This window comes from Megalopta genalis, unplaced genomic scaffold (genome assembly GCF_051020955.1).
Source record: "Megalopta genalis isolate 19385.01 unplaced genomic scaffold, iyMegGena1_principal scaffold0020, whole genome shotgun sequence".
NCBI classification, from domain to species: Eukaryota; Metazoa; Arthropoda; class Insecta; order Hymenoptera; family Halictidae; genus Megalopta; species Megalopta genalis.
Window position 1 is genome coordinate 3,637,947 of NW_027476090.1, and position 19,854 is coordinate 3,657,800.

The following is a 19,854-nucleotide window of genomic DNA, read 5'->3' on the forward strand; positions in this document are numbered from 1 at the left end:
GCCATTATGCCGATGTACATTCGTACAAATTCACGATAATGCTAGAATAAAAACGATGCCTTAACTGTTTTATTTCTGATTTTTTTATGCACGATATCTTTTTCAATATATTCATCAGATTCTTCCAATTAAAATAAGACCAAACACGACATGCTTTAGATCATATTTATTCGTTACACGTAGCAAGTAACTTATTTTATTTCATTACACAAATTGTAATTATACGAGAAAAGGCATTAGAAAAATATTAAAGGCAACATCAAAGAAGGTATGTATGTCGTTTGAAAGAAAATATGCTATTCGAGCCCATATTCGACGAAAATTCGAAGGCCACATTGTAGAGATTTTCTTATCTGACTCACACCCAAACGGACTATTTTGTATTGTTTCCTGGGAATTCGTTTACACGTAGCAATAAATCACGTAGGTGTAGGACTAGGACAGGAAAATTTACAGCAACCCGAAATTTATGTGTCTATTAAACGATGCATAGAATTAAGCAAATGGTAATTTGGCGATAGGTGAAGTGACTACGTTAAGGAGAAAAGGAGAGAGAAAATGTCTCGCAATCCGGAAATGGAAGGTTCCTGAGGTCATTCGAAGCAACTTTTTCCTTTGCGAAAATTTTCTCCGAGGCTTCGTTTACGAGTTATTAACGAAAAACACTGACCAATAAGAGGCGAGCTCGGCTGGCGCATGGCGGCCCAGCCAACGCGGAGCCCAGTTCCGCTCATTGGCTCGGCTGCTTCGCGCCAAATGATCTTGCCTCTGATTGGTCACTGTTTTTCGTTAATAACTCGTAAACGAAGCCACGGATTGCATTTTCGCTAAGGAAAAAGTTGCTTCAAATGATCCGAAGAACCCGCCATTTCCGGATTGCGAGACATTTTTGGGACACCCTGTATATACAAACACACAGTAACCTGACGAAGTCGTGTCAAATAAAATCATCATGATTATACTATATATGATCGTCATGATTTTCTAAACATTGAACACAAATACATTTATAATATTTATATATACTCTTATAATGTATCGAATGTCAAAGGAGCAAATTGTAAAGTATTTAAAAACTTTTAAGCGACTCATTAAATTCTGCGAAAATTTTCCTGTATAGCGGATGAAACGAGTTCCACGTACCCACAGCGGTGTTTAAAAACCTATCAGTCTTTCGTATGTATATCACTGCCGATAATAGCGCGGCTACTATGCATCGATAAACACGTCAGAAAAGTGTTACGGAATAATTTACTGCACGAAACGTGTTGCCTGTAAATCGAAAAGTCGTTGACCATCGAACAGGGCTAGGGATTAAAGCGATCCGAGCGGGTGGCGGAGGGAATGAGGGTCGAGAAAGAGAGGCCAGGTAGGAAACGGAAGACAAATAATTGGGGTACAGTACGTACACGTTTCGTCGGCGGCTTAACGGTATAGACTTTGACATTGTTATGCCCGGAGGCACAATAGAGGAGACACAGTAGGGGTGTTTCGCAGAATTACGCAGGGACAACGGACGAGTTAGGTAGTGCAGCCCATTGTATCAACGCCTCGGTTTCTGCGTTATACCTGGTGTACGGTTCGGAACGTCTTCCATCTTAATATGATTCTATTTTCACGCGCCGCTGTGTGCTCGGTGCGTCTCAACTTGCTCAACCACGCGTATCCAGGTGCGATCCTGTCCGCGGCGAACTTTCGGCCTGATTAACGAGCGACTCGAGGATCGGCCACTGCGAATCTCTTGTTCGTTCTGTATACCGTGGTAATCGAAAGAGACGTCGAAGACGCTCGCGCAGCTTTCGGACTCGGGCGCAACGTACAATTTTTTGGGTATGAATTTTGCGACGATTCGTGTTAAAAACGAACGTTCGCTTGCAACGATCGTAGCTAAGAAATTCTTACGTTGCAAAGAATTTCAATTTTAAATCCAAAATAGTTTTCCCGACCTGCGGTACTTCCGTTTTAGAAGACATAAATCGTGCATTTCATGCATACGAAATTGAGTCTTGTGACCCATACAACAAATACACTTTAATCGGCTATTTAAAATGAAAACTCTCTGGATAACGTAAAAATGATTTTTGAACGTGGTATAATAATTTCTAGCAGTGCCTCGGACTTATCATTCGCGTGCAGGGGGCTGTTTCTCGCCGATAGAAGAATGAAATATTATTTCGACTTAGAACGAATTAATAACTAGATCGCGGATTTTACGCGTTTATGACGTAGATCAGTAGATCAAATTGAAATGAATGAAAACGTTTCAAGAATTTGTCGTGTTCAACTCATTAAAGTTATTAAGAAAGGAAACAAATGTCTGCCAAGACTCGTGTATTTTGCAGTCACTGGTCACAACTTTTCTTTTGCATGAAGATCACGCAGTCCATTAATAACATTCATATTTAGTAGATTACGATCGAAATCTTCGTAAAAGCTCTGACACGACATTATAGGGCAAGGTGTTCAACCACAAACAGCATACATTTTTACTAAACCGTAGATCTGAATGGAAATTTTGAACGTTTGTATCAATTAACCGGTGTAGGTTAATTGGTATACGTTTCTAGATTATTTCTAATTGATTGCAAGGGGATGGAAGGTAGTCGGGCGCATAGTAGTCTGCGCGTTACGTAAGAATCGATCATCTTCAGGCATTACGCGCAGTTTAATGGCTCGTGGCTGTTTACCCCGGGAGGGACCGAATCGGACGGGGGCGAATCCCTCGTTACTATCGACAAGCTCGGTTCCATCTCGCAGTGTGATTTATTGCGAAATAACAGGCTCGAAGTGTCCCGTGCCAGGTAAAGCCTCGACAATGTCCGGAATACCTACGAATTAACCGGATAAATGGTGTTCCGAGCGGGAGAGATCGTGCTCGGTGACCGTGCGATTTTCATCGACTCTGGCGTCGAAAGACGGCACTGGTGCCGTTTATGGATTTTCCATTACTCCATACGCACACTGTACAGACTTGATTGAAACTCCGAACCGTTTAGATTTCTACGTTCGAACGTTCGATATTATTAAAACGAAACTGTTGAATTTACCGCTCGTAAACTCTTCGGGAAGTAAAAGATGCGAATGATGTGAAAAATCTTAAGCTAGATCGTAAAGTTTTAGTTTAATCGTGCAATCATATTCTGGAGCAACTTGTGTCTTCACAAAAATTTTAGTAAATTTTCAGGTGTTTTTTGAATGATCTCCTTTTAGGAGAAGAAAGGGTAATACGTAGAGGAGAGAGAACAAAATAAAAATTATACGGAGGAGATTATTATTGCTAAAGCTTGGTGAAAATAATTATTGTACAATATGTTGCAACCATAGTTTTAGACTTCCTTGGAACTGTTCAATCTGTTAGCATGATTCTATTAATACAATTTTGAGATCCGTGCGTTGCGCGATGGTTTGCAGAATAAAACGGTGCGTGATTCCCCAAATGTTTTGATGGTCCATACAAAGAGGACAATTACATAATTATTAAAGATGAAATATGGCTTCTGATCACATTACTAATTTTTCTTCTATCTGTAGACCGTACTGCACTAGAGATTCCTATTGGTTGGCAATTGTATTATCATTTTTCGAAATCTACATCGGGATTCGTCGATAGTCATTCTTGATTCGATACACTGGTTCATGAAACGCATACGATCCATTTCATAGCACAATGTTCACAGACAGTTGCTTCCTCGTCAAAACTATAGACTCACAGCTACGACAGTTAACGTTGAACTACGACTAGCCTCGCGCTTGAAACAAGTTCGCGAAAAGAAATAGCGAAAATAAAGGTTTGCGAAAGCAAACGGCCTCTAACTTATCGAGAATAGTTTCCACGACAAAGTAACAAATGTATTTTCCACGCAGCTCGATAAATATTTAATAAAGGAAAAGTCGGATGGTTCGCGGACGTAAAATGTTTCTATTTCCACAGTGCAAGCCACTTGTGTGTCTCTAAGCAAATTTAATAGCTGGCGAATTTACAATACAAAATACCGTCGGCCGCAAATAGGATTATTATACGAGCGACTTCATAAGAGTTTAGCCCGGCCTTCGGCCGTTTTATAAAAGCGAGCGACAAGTAAAGTATTACTAATTTATGCCCGCGCCGGCTTAACATTGTTCAACAATGTCTCTTAAGACGACTTTATGAATCGCAAAACACGGTTTACGCTTGCCCCGCGCTCCAATTAATCGTCGTCCCGTTTACCGCGGGACGTATAATTATCCTATTTTCATCAGGAATCCGGCAGACTCGTTTAGATAATGAATTATGCACTCGTAGATGTTGGAGTATCAATCCAGCGTGTAACATACGAGCATTGTTCGAACCTTTTTACACTCGAACGACGGAATTGTGCAGCTGTAAACGCAATTATGTAATTAATGTGAGGTAGTTATGGGAAATAAATATTACGCTCGCATGACAGTCTGAAATTGTCGCGACAATATTAATTACCATCGCGCTGATCGTATGCTCCGGGTCTTCGACGTCGCCGACTATTAGATCATTATCCCCTCGAACGTCCGTGAAACAAGGATTATTATAATTCCAAGTTTCTCGGACCTATAAAATTTCATTAATCCACAGATTTATTTAATCCGAATGTTAATCCCATGGGAATTCTTTTCCTGATCAGGGTATAAGACAGCATACATTTATTTACGAGACTGCTAAACATGGTTCGCAAAATGAGACTCTCTTGGGCTGGGTACCATTTGCGAGTTGCGCTTGTTTATTATTAACCCGCATGCCCTTATTTAGCCGTGTTCTGTAATCGCGCTCAATTATTGATTATCGTGCGAAGCAATTAGGGAAGTCTCGCATAAAAATGTGCCCGCTAAAGATGTCAGAAATTGCCGGCTGCGTATTCATGCGAAATAGTTGCACAATCGGCGTTCCTTTAAAATCTATGTTCGAGATCGCCTGAATATCATGGAAATTCGAACTGCCAAGACGGAGATGAGTAAAGGATCGAAGTTGAAACGCGGCGACCCTTTAATCCGCAGGAATATTAGATGATGGGGATTGGTCACTTTGGGGTTACCAATTGCTGCGCTTTCGGGTTGTTTCCGGTCGTAATTAACTTTATAGTGATCGAATAAGATACATCCTTATGATGAGCTCCTACATTATGTGACTGATTTATATAACGCGTTTGTATAATTATATAGACATTGATTTTTATTCATTTTATCGTTATTAGCGCAATAAAATATTATTCCGGAGAATTTCTGCTCCTTACACAGCTTAAAGGAGTACAAAAAATATGTTGGGAAGAATGTGCAAAAGAGTACCCGGCTACGTGGTCATTAAACAAACGTATACCAAATTTTATCCCCTAATTTTTTCGTACTTTTCTGATAACGGAATCGTGGACTCGAAAGAGACGTCGATAAATAATGTAACAAATAACGATCATCTAGCCGGATATTTAAATTTTGGCGGTTGTAAAAGGACTGTTGTTAGAGAGAGGGGATGACGTTTCTCGTCGGGGGCCCGCTAGAGGACCATCGGTAAGGACTCATCGAAGTCTGTATAGCGGGTCTGGAGGTAGCCGCCACAAAATATTTTGCTGGGAACAAAATATATTGCGAAGAGAATGTGCAAAGGGGTGCCTGGTTACTGGCACAAGGGTTAAATTTGTTCATTAGGAAATAAAGAAAATAGAAAAGTAACGAAATTGAATATGTCTTGTTCGACAAGCATAAAGTTAATTATGCCCGAAAACAAACCGAAGGCACAGCAATTGATCAGCCTACAATAACCGGCTCCACTACCCTTGGCCTCGTCCTTCCATATTTCACCGATGACCGCATCCATCGGTCCCGGCAGCAGCATCGCGTCGAGAGGAGGAGCAAGAAAGCGGAGAGAGAAAACCGGCCGCGGCGAAGAGGAAAGGTAGAAAAGGTGAAACTGACGCAGCGATTCGCGACATCGCGCGTAATCGAGGGGAGACGCGTGGTGCGGGCCGGCAGTCGCACCGGTCGGGGGTGAAAGTGCGCCGGGGGAGAGGGATGAGAGAGTCATAAAATCGAGCGAAGTGAACGCCAGGAGGGAGACACTGAGTGATGTCGGTGACAGCCACCTCTCTGCCCTCCTCCGCCTCCGCCGCCTCCTGTCGCTATTACTCACCCAACGCCGAATACCATTCAAAGTTCGAAACCGCACGTTCGCGACCCAATTCCTGCGTGGAGTCAGCTGTTCGTTCGGTTCATTCAAAGCTCGATCGACCACCGCCGCCGGCTGGCCGTTCCGCGGCCAGACACGTTGAATTAATAACGGAGGAGAAGAAGGAGGATGAGGCCGGGCGCGAAAAATAAAACGAGACGAGGAAGAAGAAGAAGACGAAGAGCCGAGAAGAGTCGGCGCGGAACAACGCGAAATCGACCACGGTGCGATATTTAGCGGCTGGAGCTCCCTTGCTGCGAGACAGGGTGCATCTTGGTGGACTGAAAAGGCCCTATAGCGGGTGCATCGACGCCTCCGATTCTGCTGCAACTTTTTTCTCGAGGTTCTTCTCGCTCTCTCTCTCTCTCTCTCTCTCTCTCTCGATGACGCACGGACGATCGAAGACGGCCAACGAGCCGTCCGACGGCCAGCATTTAGCGGAACGCCGTTATTTGTCAGGATCATCGGCTGCATTATTTAAGACAGGCCAACGCGCGACCGGCCAGCTCCTTGCCAAGACGCGCGTCCCTGCCTATTCTACTATTTCTGGGGTTTCTGGCTTGGCAGAGGCACGCGGAAAATTTCGGGGAGCCGGCGAGCGCAGCGTCAGACTCCGCGGCGGAACGCACGCGGAAATTGTCGTCTTGTAAATTGCGAGCACCGGTGTGGCGTCGAAGTTTGCGCTGCCAGGATTAGGGGAGACCGTGCGTTATATTAGATATTACGCGAGCTTCTAATTCGGATCGATACCGCGGCCTCCCCGTTTCGAAACTCGCCGGAGATTATCGTAGGTCCTGTCCTGCCTCCGAAGAAAAGATAAGCGCGGGCCTCGCCTCGGCTTGCTTATTTGTCTTTGTGGGAGCCCGAGCGGTGAACATGTGTCTCAGTCAGCTCTTTGTGGTTACCGGAGTTTCCAAGTTCCAGAATCAGACTTGGACCGGTGCTTCTCGGTTGCATCGCGACGGAATCTTCCGACGCGATTCTTCGGTCGTTTATGTATTTTTTAAGACGGAGTTTCGATCGCGGTGGCACAGGTGCGTAATGTTTTAATGACAAGCAGGAATCGGAAAAATTTTTAACGAGACAGGAGGAGGATTATAGGAATTTATGGTATTTTTGGATAAGATCTGAACGAGATCTAAAAAAGGTTGAAGACAGTTTCCCAGACCGTGTCGACTTGGAGTACAGTCGATTAGAAATAACAAAGAGTGAAAAAGAAGAAAAGGCTCGGGATCAGAATCGTTGAAAATTGTCCGCCTTCGTCCCGACACTCCGTGAAACATCATTCCGATCCGAGAGACCAGTGAAAACTTATGCAATAAAAATGCTGATAATAATATCGGTAAATCAACAACGAAATCCCAGTAAACAAGTACGATATCGTATCTACGGTTTTCTTCTAGCTTCATCAGCAATTAAATCGTCGCAATAAAAAGAGCAAGCTATCGACAGGAGAGGGGTGTCGGTTGCCACGATACAAGTTCACGAGCCCTGACGAGGATCGTCTATATCAGCCCCTGTACGCGTGCAACATAGAAACTCTGTGATTCCACCGTTTCCGTTTTCCTCTCCCGTAGGAAAACGGAAGACCGTGTTCTCGAGTCTGCTACCGTCCAAGGGTTCGTCGGTCTCGTCGTCGTCGTCGTCGTCGTCGTCGTCGTCGTCGTCGTCGTCGTCGTGGTCGTGGTCGTGGTCGTGGTCGTGGTCTTGGTCGTCGTCGGCAACGTCGTCGTCGTCGTCGTAGTCCGTCGACGGTCTCGTTGGTAGTGGTGTAGCGATGGCGGAGAATCCCGTGGTTCACGGTCTCTCCGTTGGGGCGCTGCGATCAGAGTTTCGGAGTGGGGATATGGGCGGAGCCAGGGGACGCATTGGCCGCGCTCGGTGGGCGTGACTGCGCGCCTCCCACTCCTTGGCGTAGCGCGGCGCTGATTGACAGTTGGCGAACGACTGCGGACGGCGCAGGATCTAAAACCGCGCTAGGCGCTGCTCTCCACGCTCGCTTCGGTCCGCACTTCTCTTACCCGTGGATATCTCTACCCGGTGCTTTTTCGTGGGGGAAGAACTCGAAACACGCATATTCCCGTGGCTGCCTTTGCCCGCCGGCCCGCGCGCACACCACACACAACATATACACCGACCTTCCACCTTCTGTCCGCCGGAGTTACGAGTGGCACACGCAGTAGTAGTTACGGTTAGGGAGGAGGGTCGCCCGCCGTCTCGCGGACAGCTCTCTCGCGCGTCACCTCTTCTCTCTCCTCAGCGTGCGTGACCGGTTGGTTGGTTGGTTCGCCTCGTTCGTTCGTTCGTTCGTTCGTACGTTCAGTAATCGCCGTGAGGAGGAACGCGCTTCTTCTGTACACGGCTCGGTGGTGACGCGACTCTTTCGGTGTCGTCGAACGACGCGCTGTGTGCCCGCCGGTTCGGTTTTTTATTTCGTCCATTTCTGACCGACACACGTCTCTCTCGCCCGTCGTCGAGCCGCGCGCCGATACTCGACGATTTTTCTAGGGTGATCGTGTACGCGCGACGGACCACCCCCATCGACCACCCCCGAAGCCCCCCTCGTGTGTGATCAACCGTGTCGACGAAAACTAGAACGGCAACATCGGGGATCTATCGGAGCGCGGGACGACCCGTCCGAGTGCACGCTAGTGGCAACGCCGCCTCCTCCGTCGCTCCAACATTCGCTCCAGCATTCGCACCGTGGCTCCCGACTCGGAGCAATTCGAAGACCGCATCCCCCGTCGATCACGGATTTAACGAGGGCACAGTGTGGACGGAGCACCGCCGTTTAACCGTGCCAGTGGAGCTCGACCCGACACCGGACACCACCCGCAGCCTGTGCTCTCCGCGTCTATTCGCTACAAAGAATCAATCGATCCGTCGCACGAGTTGCCCCGGTCCTCGGTGTGTGTTTACGCATCTCGCCGATATCTCTCCACCATTGTTCGAGACGCGCCGCGATCGTCCGCGCTATCAACGACGGCCACCGCGCGAACGTCGCGTAACGCGAACGTCGAAACGAAACGACACTGTTGACTTCGCGCCAATCACGGGAAGGATGTGAACCGTGCTCCGTCAGTGACCATCGTCGGCATAGGCCCTCTGGTGTTTTTTGTTTGTTTTTCCTTTTCGTTTCCGCGTTGGGAATACATAGTCCCCGTCTTCGTGTCCTCGCACTGTGCGCGAATCACCCTTCGATGCTCGAACGGCCAGTGGACTAAACGCAAAAAAGAGTAGAGGAGATATAAAGAGAGAAAAAGAGAGAGGGAAAGAGAGAGAGCGCAGCCTAGATTCGTGAATACAAGATCTTCACCGTGAATTCGTAGTGATCGTAGTTCCGCGTTGTTCCGAGTTTGTTCAGTCCGTCGCTGAACGTTCGTCAGTCGATACTTTCCGGTTTTCGATTTGCGCGCGCTTCGACGTACAGTGGACATCCAGACGCGTTCCGCGTGCACCGGTCGACCGAGAGGAAAAGGAATCGTCGCGCAGCCAGCGAAGAAGAAGCATACGTCTGTATGAGCGGCCACGTGCTCCACTGAACCGAAAAGAGAGCATCGAGCGTATGATGTCGTCGTGGTACTGACATTATCGAGAGAGAGAGAGAGAGAGAGGCCAAGCTCCTCCCGTCTGGTCAGCGGATACTTCCGGCGTGGTGACCGGGACGATGAGGAAGCACGTGTGTCCGGCCGTAGCCGTGGTCCTCCTGCAACGTTCAAGCGCGCGTCCCGAACTCTGCTGACGCTCGCTTCGACTCTTCGCCGTGACAGCGTCTCGTCGCCGCCGCTCGACTCGGATTCGGGAATCGTCGAGGGCCGACGGAACACTCGAATCCATCGAAACAGTCGACCGCCATCCAGTTCGCGCCAGGCCGCAGCCCTGCACGCCGTCGGCTGGTGAACTCCTTCGCGGTGGTTACCATCGCCGCCGTCTCGGCCATCGTCGACGTCTGCCAGCCGAGGACGATCACCGACGGCCCTGGTGGTGCCATCCTCCCCTTGTCCCCACGATTCCTTCCGAACCCCGTGTCTCTCGGTCGACACCGACAGTGCAACGAGCAGGCTGAATAAAATACCGAGATCATCGCCGCGATCAGGCGAAACAGTGAGCGCAAACGGTGTGTTAGTGAAGTGTTACTTGCTTTATACTGTGGGAAAATACAGCCGCTACGGTGGCTCAGCACGCAGAGTTCCCCGGCGCGGCCAGGGCGTTCATGGCGCAGCCAAGGGTACGTTGATTTTACACCTACACAGATTTCTGCCATCTTATCCGCGAGTTTTCACCGGTCAGGTACGCGCGTCGACGCGCTCTCGGCACACAATCATCCCTTCTCGCGCGTTCCAAGTCCTGCTCGAACGGAAGCGGAGGCCTAGGGAAAAACCCCCGGGACGACGTCCCGCCGCGCTAGGGATTTGGTTCGTTAATTTTTCAATCAGCCGACTCGAGCAAAATAATTCGACATTGTTCTTAAGACGAAGTCGTTGGAACATTGGGGGGTTTATCTCGTTCTTTTATCCGCCCGAATCTTCGCCATGAGAGAATAACATTTAGAGAATTTTCCACGCCGGAGTCTCTCCGTGCTCCGAAACGGTCTTGCTTCGCAGGAAACTGCGAAGCAGTCGTTTTAGGCTTCTCTCGCGAGTCTGGGGAAAATACAGACAGCTCGCTTAACGCAATCTTGTACCGTGTAATTAGCGTTTCGTTGCGGTTGCTCTAAAATTCTGAACAGTCGATGGACGTCCAAAGTGAGAGAGAAAGAGAGAGAGAGTTTAATCACAAAATGGTCAACAATTAAAAATCGTTGCGGAGAGGTTCGATCTTCGAATTTCCATTGTTTCGATTTTCCTTACCTCGCGATCGTCCCAAATCGGTACTACACATATCGTACACGTTCATATTTAACCTGAAAAGGACTTCATATTGTTTACCCGGAATGTAATTGTAGACTTCCCCTAGTGGCGCTCCGAACACGTAATATCCGACGGTGGCCTGTGCCTACGGAGACGCGATTCATAAACACGATGCTCCATTGTGAGATCGTGTTTGTATACGATTTCGTTCGCGCTCAAAATTCATTGCTCCGAAACGGTCTTGCCTAAACGACTTTAAGCATTTGGGAATTTTCGTTACATTGATATTCCGTGCACGTTCATCCTCCGGGGCTCCGAACGTCTCGATCTTCGGGGAACCGATTACGATTTCGGCCGAAACGAATTTCCGTTCGTTCACGCAAGCCATCGGTTGCACAGCGGCCGAGGATCGTACCGATTGTCTCGGCAGCTTCGTGGTTTAAAACCCTTTGCACTCGAATGGCGATTCCGAGGCGCCACTAAAAATTGGTGTACCATTTTTCGAAATCATTCTAAGAGCATCGGACTCGTTTCTACTTGAAAAGAAACTATTAAAATTGCATTGCACTTGTCAACAGGCTCGATCTCGTGCGCATGAGTCGCAATAAATGATATAAAATCGAACTACCGTAGATCAGAAATCATGTTTTGGATTTCGAATTCGAATAGCTTCGACCGCAAAGGGTTAAACTGGGAGCCGGGAACGAGTTCGACGCCGGGTCTCGACTATCCGTCGGACGCCGGCAACAAGCGACTCCTCCGATTCCCGCTGCTATCTCGAACCTTATCTAATATCTCTGTTTGACGTCTGCTGCCTTAGATCTCGTGATTTTGTAGCGATTTTTAGACCCGTCGGTCCTCCGACAAAGTTTCGATCAAATTCCACGTAGCTCGGACTCCGTTTTACATTTTAAACAACCGTCGCTTCCAGGCCGTGCACATTTCGTTCGTAAATCGTAGGATAAATTGAAATATGTTTATCTTTATACCCCGTTCGACAGAATCTCGACGAGCTCTCTTTATCCAAAATCTGACGTCTCTTTCTCGTTTAACACATTCGAACCTATCGCGTCGATCGAAATTACCAGTTTTACATTTTATATTCCGAAGTTGTCGAAAATGCACGAACACTTTCATAATTCGATCATTTTCTTGTTTAATTCAGACATGAATTATAATAAAAGTGCTGATAGGTCTACATAATTTCAGTCCTGTCATTCTTATAGAATAAAACATGTCGGTCGGTTTTTTTTAAGTGTTCGGTCGATACGCGTTGACGATAACAATGTCTCTCGAATTTCACTTTTTCTCACTTGTAATCTGTGCTACGAAGTGCTCCGAAATTGTCCGAGTGAAGTGTCCGCGGGAGAAAACAGTGCTCCGATTTCATTGAATAATCGAACAGCGTGCAGCCAACGTATTCTCGGCCGCACGTGAACAGTGGAAAACTCATTGTCTACATAAAAATGCCGCGATAGCTTATCAAAGTGAAATTCCGCGCCAGCGTGCAGTGAATATTCTGTCGATGATCGCGTTACAATTTCGGCTCGGATACAATATTATCGGGTTTAATGTCGAGGCCGCGCTTTTCCACCGGGTTTTTGCGAATTTCAACGTTCCGCAGTTTTATTGAGCCCCGGCCAAGTGAAAACGGTATCGGCGCCGATAAAGAGCTTTACGAGATCGCCGATAACCGGCGATCGCTCGCGTGCCCCGTCGAGAATCGACCGATGAAGCGCCGAGACGCGTACCGTCGGCCTCCTCTTCGCTGGCGACGCTGATATCTCCGCGAAACGTTTCCGTTTTCCTCAATAGGCACGCTATCGGCCCCGGAATTTCACGCTCGTCACCGGCGCGCCCAGCAATTTCCCTTACCGCTGCCTTTTTCCCCGAAAAATTTCGACCAGCCACTCGGAAAATACGTTCAAACGCCATCCGGTCGCGCGAGACTCTCCTCAAAACTGCTCCGAAATGGTTCTAAGGAATGCCCGTGATTCCATTTTCCCGCGTCTAAGAATACCAACCGAAATTTGTCGTCTATAATATAATTATGACCGGATTTGAAAATTAATTTTTTTCTTACATCGAGTGCGTCGAGTTTGAAATCTGTGATGCCGAGCGATTGAAAGTACAGTTAATTGTTTGATAAAGAGAAGTTAGGGTACAGTGCAACGTGTGAGAATTCAATCGACCAGTGTTCAAAGTGCTCCAAAAATGATAATCGATGTAAAGAAAGGATATTCATTTTATCGCTGTCCAAAGTTTCGATAACATTTCTTCGTGTAGCTGGTGACAGTGAAATTCCTTCTTCACAGTGCACGTCGTCGAGCTACGCTCAGTGTGCGAGCGTTTTCCCAAAAGTGATTGTGAATTTGTTCTTCGTCCAGCGAGCTTCCGATTTGATAAGAGTCTTATTGGGACGTTGCCGAGCGAGAGAGTCAGATGCAAATTTAAAAGCAGCCGTTCCGAACGTTTCGCGTGCGAATCTTGATCCGCCGTATTCCCCGTCTCGCCAGTAATTTAATAGTCCTCGTATTCTGACGATGTATCCGAGAAATTCCGCAGAACGTTCCTCTCGAAGCCGGAGAATATTGTACCATTTTCGGAGCATCGCCGTGCTCTCGTCAGATACTGCTCTGTTTCGCTTGCCGTTGAGCTAGTCTCGAACGACAGTTAAGAGCGAATAGATTTTCGTTACCGTGCTCCGACATCGATTCTTCTACAGTCATTTGCTGTCCAGATAAACCGCAAGCTTTATGCTCTTCGCTGCCTCTAAGTATCACAGATACCTACCATGAATGAATCATTTTAACGTGGGGGTTACTGGCGATTGCAGAGAGCCGAGATGAACTATCGATCATCCGATGCTATGACAGCTCCGGAGGTATTACGAAAATCTTTCAATCCGAGCTGGAAATTATACCGTTTCTCTATCCTTGTTTCCAAATGTGCATCGTAAACGGAACGATTCAAAAATCGTTTCACGAATCAAAGTTCGTACTCGAATTAAATGACGATTGCATATTATTATATGTTTCTATTTGACGAGCTTTCGTGAACCCTTTTATAGTACAGTTTCGACAGAGACGGAACAGAAGTTTCGGCACAGAAATATTGAAGACATCGTTCGCAGTTCTATAGTCATTCTAGTCTTAAATTTTTATACCCTGATGAATTTCTGCTTCTATCAACATGAAAAAGCGCCGACTTAGACGGTACTGCCAGTATAAAAAGTTCTGACACAGGCGAACAATCAATTATGCCATTCATGGTTTCCAATAAAAAAAAAGAAAAGAAATAAACCCGCAATGGTTCTTCTGTAATATTTACGTTCCCCGTGTTTTACATAGTTTTCAAGTCTGATGAAAAATCTGGCGCATGAGTAAGACGGAGTAAAAAATGCGAAAAAAACGAAAGTGTACGCGAGCCCGTTGCCGGGATTAAAAATTCTTGGGTCGGTGAATAGCGTCGATTTTTGTCCACCGCTGTACCACGAACGAGCCGTGATTATGTATTTATGGGTATCCATCAATCACTTTCGCTCTCCCGATTGCCGCGGATATCGGCCTTTAGCCTGCCGGATTAAAGTCGTATCGATTTCTCGTCGTTCTATTCGCCGTGTGTGCTCGATGAGACGATTTTTAGTTCTTTTTTTCTCCCCCAACTCTTCTCTCTCTCTCTCTCTCTCTCTCTCTCTCTCTCTCTCTCTCCTTCTATTCCTCTGTATTTTTTTTCTGTATGCTCGGTCGGCTTTCAGCGGGACGGAGGAATCTTTTTGGTAACGGTACATTAGTTGGCCGAGGAAAACGAAATGCGCCGGGCGCGCGTGTTTCGTCGGGATCGAAAGTTGCCGGCCGGAATTTCTGTTTGTCACTTTCCGCGACGGGATTTTAATCCGGTCGCGGCAAAGTATCGAGTGTATTCTCTATTTCGGTGCTCCGTGAATTATTGCCGCCAAGGTATTCCCATCCTTGAAGCGTATTTCGAGAGTCCTTGGAATTTTCCGTCGAGAAGCAACCCCGGCTCCTCCGGCGATCGTGCACTTTCATCGATTAGGCGGCTCCGCCTCGTCTTCGTCGCAGTCTAATTACCTGTTTGCGAAACCGCTTCCCAAGCATAGTACTCTAATTACATATTCCGTGTGTTCTAGCAGAATTAAATCCTTGCTTTGCAGCGAGTGCTTTGAATTGTGTAGAGGACGTTTAGCTCTTCGTAGCGCGAGCGAACACGTAAGGAGAATCGTAAATTTAGAGGTCTATCTTGTTCGAAAGAGTTGCACGAGTCTCGGAATTCCGAAAATGATTTCTCCCCAGGCCTGTCAAATCGTCGCAGACCTCTACTTTCAGAATCGTAAACGTCTCCGCGGTAAGTTTCAGCTGCAAAAATAGTGTTCCCAGTTCCTGCTTTGATAAAAGTCAGTAGATTAGCTCGGTGCAATAAATTTGCACGATTTTATGGACACGGACCAGCTTGTCAGTTCGGCCTGATTAACACAGAAACTAAACTATATATCGAATCTATCATCGGTACGTTCCTGTCGTCGTCAAATATTGCTCGAGAAGCTTCCTGGTTGTCGTTATTACAATACGTTTCGATAAATTAAGGCAATTTTAATTTAGGCTCTTCGAAACAGTCGACACGATTATGATTTATCTTCTACTAAATAAAAAGTGTTAAATTGCATCTCCCCTTGCAATCATTTTAACAACTTGGATATGTCATAATTGGACTGCGGATTTTATGCATTAACCTCCTGCGCTATAATCACGAGTCGAACTCGTGATGGACGTTTCCTACATAATGTGCTAAATATGAATGCTAATCGTTCGTTCTAAATCCAATTAAAATTTCATTCTTCTTTTGTCAAAATCTAGAAATGAAAGTAAATTGACACGTGTAAGAAATAAAAATTGTCCAGTTCTGTCACGGAAATGATTAAGAACGACAAAGTGCCGTTCTGTCGTTGTTGTGAAAGAAATTGCAGCGCAAGGAGTTAACAACAAAAATGGAACGGTGAAACGTAAAAGAGAACACAGATTAAATGAAATAAAAAATGTTGATGCATTAGTTTCAATTTACTAAAATTATTTCAGAAAGAAATAATATTATACTCGGTTGATTTGTCTTGCAAACGATGCAGTCGAGTTTTATTTCGTATGAAAATAACCGATCATACATATTTTTATTTCCAAATTGTTGAAACCAATCGATCGAATAAATTCCTTTATTCAAGCCTACATTGTCGTCGAAATAGTGAAGAGCCTAAATAATTTTAGCCTTGTCATTCTTATAAAGCAACACGCGTTGTTCATCATTTCTAGAGCTTGGTAGGTTTAGCGTTAACCTTTCGCACACGAAGCTATTTCAACTCCAAAACCAAGATACTTCTTTCGACCTACAGTATTTCAATTTTATACATATAATACAATGCATTTCATGCATGCGACATCGAGCCTATGGCTTATACATACCAGTGCAACGCTTGCAAGTGCAAGGATTAATTCTTGTTTTCTCGTTAGTGCTCGCCAATGTTCGTTTCAGTTTTACCTGTCATCTCCGAAAAAGGAGTTTCTAGATCGGGCATTCTTATCTGAACGCACTGCGCGTTAACGTCGTTTCGGACGAAAAATCGAGCGGTTAATTAATTCGAGCAAGCCACGAAAGTGGCCCGGAAGACGCGCGGCATCCGGCTATAGGTAGTTCTCATTCGGTTTCGGCGAATCTTGGCGCGATTCGGGCTCGAAAATCGGCGAGCCGTTCGAAAAAGAGCGTGCGACGACGCGGGTGCGCGATGCACCGGTGCACGATGCGTCCTCGAGATAGGCGAGGCACATGGCGCGGTGTCCCGGTGCATGCGTGTACGTCGCTGTGTTTTCCAAATGTCGACATCAATCAGAAAGTAACGAACAGTCACCAGGCTCTCTGTCCTCCTCCCCTTGCCTCTTCTCTATCGACCCCTCTCCCAGCTTCTTTCTCCGTTCTGCGAGGCAAACAGGACGACCTTAGGCACCATTCACAACCGATTCATCCCCGAAGATTTCCCCGAGACGATTAACACGTTAAACACCGAAAATCGATCGTAAAAGTTCGAACGAATTCGTTTAATGGAACCGAAACTAGAAGGTTCAAATTTATCGCAAGCGTTTGCAGTCGAAAGTTCGACTACCTAAACTGTTTCAAAAATTCGCAACACCAAAAACATCTTCAAATGTAATTAGGTTAAAAAGAATCTCGTTAACACGTCGGCTGACACAAGTTGGTCATTTCTCGTTCGCACGATTCTTCTGTAACACTTTAAGCATCGCGCAGACTCTCACAAAATCTAAGCAATTTAACTAATACAATCGAAACTAGAAAGTTGAAATTTTCAATAGAAAATGTTAGTAAAAGTCCTAGTAGAAATCCTAGTAAAATTCAGTTTATTTGATGCCATTACAATAAACGTGTATCTTGATAGCTGGTAAAAAATTAGTGTCGTCCAGCAAGCTTGAAACTTATCGGAAGTCGAACCGATCCTAAGTGCGTTTCCTCCTTTGCCTCGCGATTATTGCCGATCTTACCTCAGTGACTCGCGCATACGTTGAGATCAGGATCGACAGATTCGATCGGCGGAATAATTAGTGGAGATTGTGGGAACGGGGCAAAGGTCGCTGGAAGAACTCGGAAAATCGGGTTACGTCTCGCGGTGCGTACGATCGATGGATCGTCGGGATTGCATCTTGTACCGTTCGGAGATTCGAAAGCGTTAAGGCTTAATAATATTCGATTTCTAAGTATAATAAGTTGCACATTTTAAGTCGATTTTATATGCGAGATCGATGAAAGTGGATCGAAAGAGATTATGGGTTAGGCGTCGGAGTTTGTGCATTTATGGCCGGCGATTAACACGTTTACCTAAATTTTCAGTCCAACGAAATGTTTAATGAGGTTTAATCAGGTTTAATCAGGGTTCTTAATTGGCTCGAGACCGTGCAGTACGAGAGGAGTTAATTACGTTGTATTCTATTCGATTTCAGTCGCCGTACGTTCGTTCGTAAGACTTCCACATTACTTGCATATTAATACACAATCTACTAATGATCTAATTTTCTGTAACCTTGGTGTCTTGATACTATGAACTCCGATGATGAATAAATTTCGCGTTAGCGAGTTCATGAAATCGTAATGAAACCGTGATCGACATTTTCCTCGCGAAAGAAACAGTTACATTAATACCCCGTGTAGTTGATGTTTCTTATGTTCATTGAATTTAGATTGAAACGAATAGGTTTAAATAATATAGCGCAGACCGCGGTATAAATATTCATGGGACGACCGCACACATCCTTTAATCGTGACAGGTTATTAGTTTCTAAGAAAACTTAATTAATTGATGTGATGGATATAACGGGATTTTTTTTTAAATATATTTTCATCTGTACGAACTACAGGCCGGTCTACCATTACCATAAAAAAAGAAAGAAAGCTACTACCATAAACCCGTTGTATTCCAATTCTGCATAATATTCTCTCCTGCTCTATCATTTCACCATGTTTAAGTCATTGCACCCGGGAAAGTTTTCTCAGATCATCTACTAGCAAGTCGATTATATTTTCTCGCGAAGCAACAAGTAACACAACAGATATAAAATTATGTAATATTGGAAATGATTGCCCTATGTGACACTGGAACTGCAGAGCTTTAAACGCGACTCGTGTTTATTGTTTTATAACAATTACAAGATTGGATTTATTCAAGCTTCGTGTGATATTTATTACGATTATGCTTGAATCGAGAAGTTTTTTTTTTTATCATGCGATTTCTCACAGAAACGTTTTTATAATTTCAGACCTTCTAACCTTTTGGCTGGTTTGATAGTTATAGTGTAAAATAGAATTTGATGACACAGATTTGATGAGATTAATATTTCTGATAGAGGACATCCGACTGCAAAGGAATAAAATTTGAGTTAGCACTGTCTGTCAACCGAACAACTTGAAAAAATACAATTAAAATAGCTCTTTTAATGCAACAAACATTGAAAACGTAAGCTCTGTAACACTAATACTTCACTGTCGTCATATATGTTCCTCTTTATACCATAAAACTTTTGTTCGAAATATTTCGTTATATAACATCCAATTTAATTTATTAACTCAACATAATAATAATAAAATAAAAATGGAAACAATATGAGTACAATATACGAAGCAAGTACAAACTAAACATCCTAACTTCAGTTAACATTATTGGTTGATTTTTAAATCGATTAAATGTCATTAAGTACAAGTGTTAGCCAAATTGAGAATCCTATTCAAAGGATCGGTAGTTTACGAGAACAGTGAAGATAAAAGAGGTAAATGACTCATCCTGTATTAGCGTAAAAAGTTCATTGTATGATCTGCTTAAATAATGGCCATTACTCCTATATGGTTGACACGATAGCGAACGCGTTAAAATGGAAGAGTGGAATCGCGTTTACCTTGCTGCGAGGAATTCTCGCCGTCGACGTGTCCCGTCGATCCTCGATTTCTGCTGGTCTCGGGCGCCATCTTGGCCACGGTGTCGACGGATATTTGCCGATTTCTACTCACACACTTCCGCGATATGGGCGGAGGTATTGATCGAGAAAGGGAATCCGCGTCTTCCGCCCCCTTTCCCGGCTTTCTTCGGCCAGTGATTTATATCGGGGGTGTTTAAGCTCGCTCGCCTTGCCTCGCCTTGACCTATCCGCTTGTAAACGAGCCGCGTTTCTCGGTCTCGAGGATCCCTCTTGATTCAATCGTTGATTCGCGCCGCGAATTTCCGAACCGGCGCGGGCGAATTCTTCGGGACCGTCGTCCGCCTTTAATTGC

At 45.3% G+C, this 19,854-nt stretch overlaps 1 protein-coding gene across 4 annotated transcripts in view; it reads left to right on the forward strand.

The window, feature by feature from the left end:
- Nucleotides 1-8,091: 8,091 nt before the first annotated feature.
- Nucleotides 8,092-19,854, forward strand: part of hth (Meis homeobox homothorax) — a 666,356-nt gene continuing 654,593 nt past the window's right edge. For all 4 annotated transcript variants that reach the window (XM_033482431.2, XM_033482432.2, XM_033482434.2 and 1 more), the window contains exon 1: nt 8,092-10,397. In XM_033482431.2, coding sequence (XP_033338322.1) covers nt 10,383-10,397 — 15 coding nt within the window. In that variant the 5' untranslated portion in view covers nt 8,092-10,382. The remainder of the gene's footprint in view (nt 10,398-19,854) is intronic.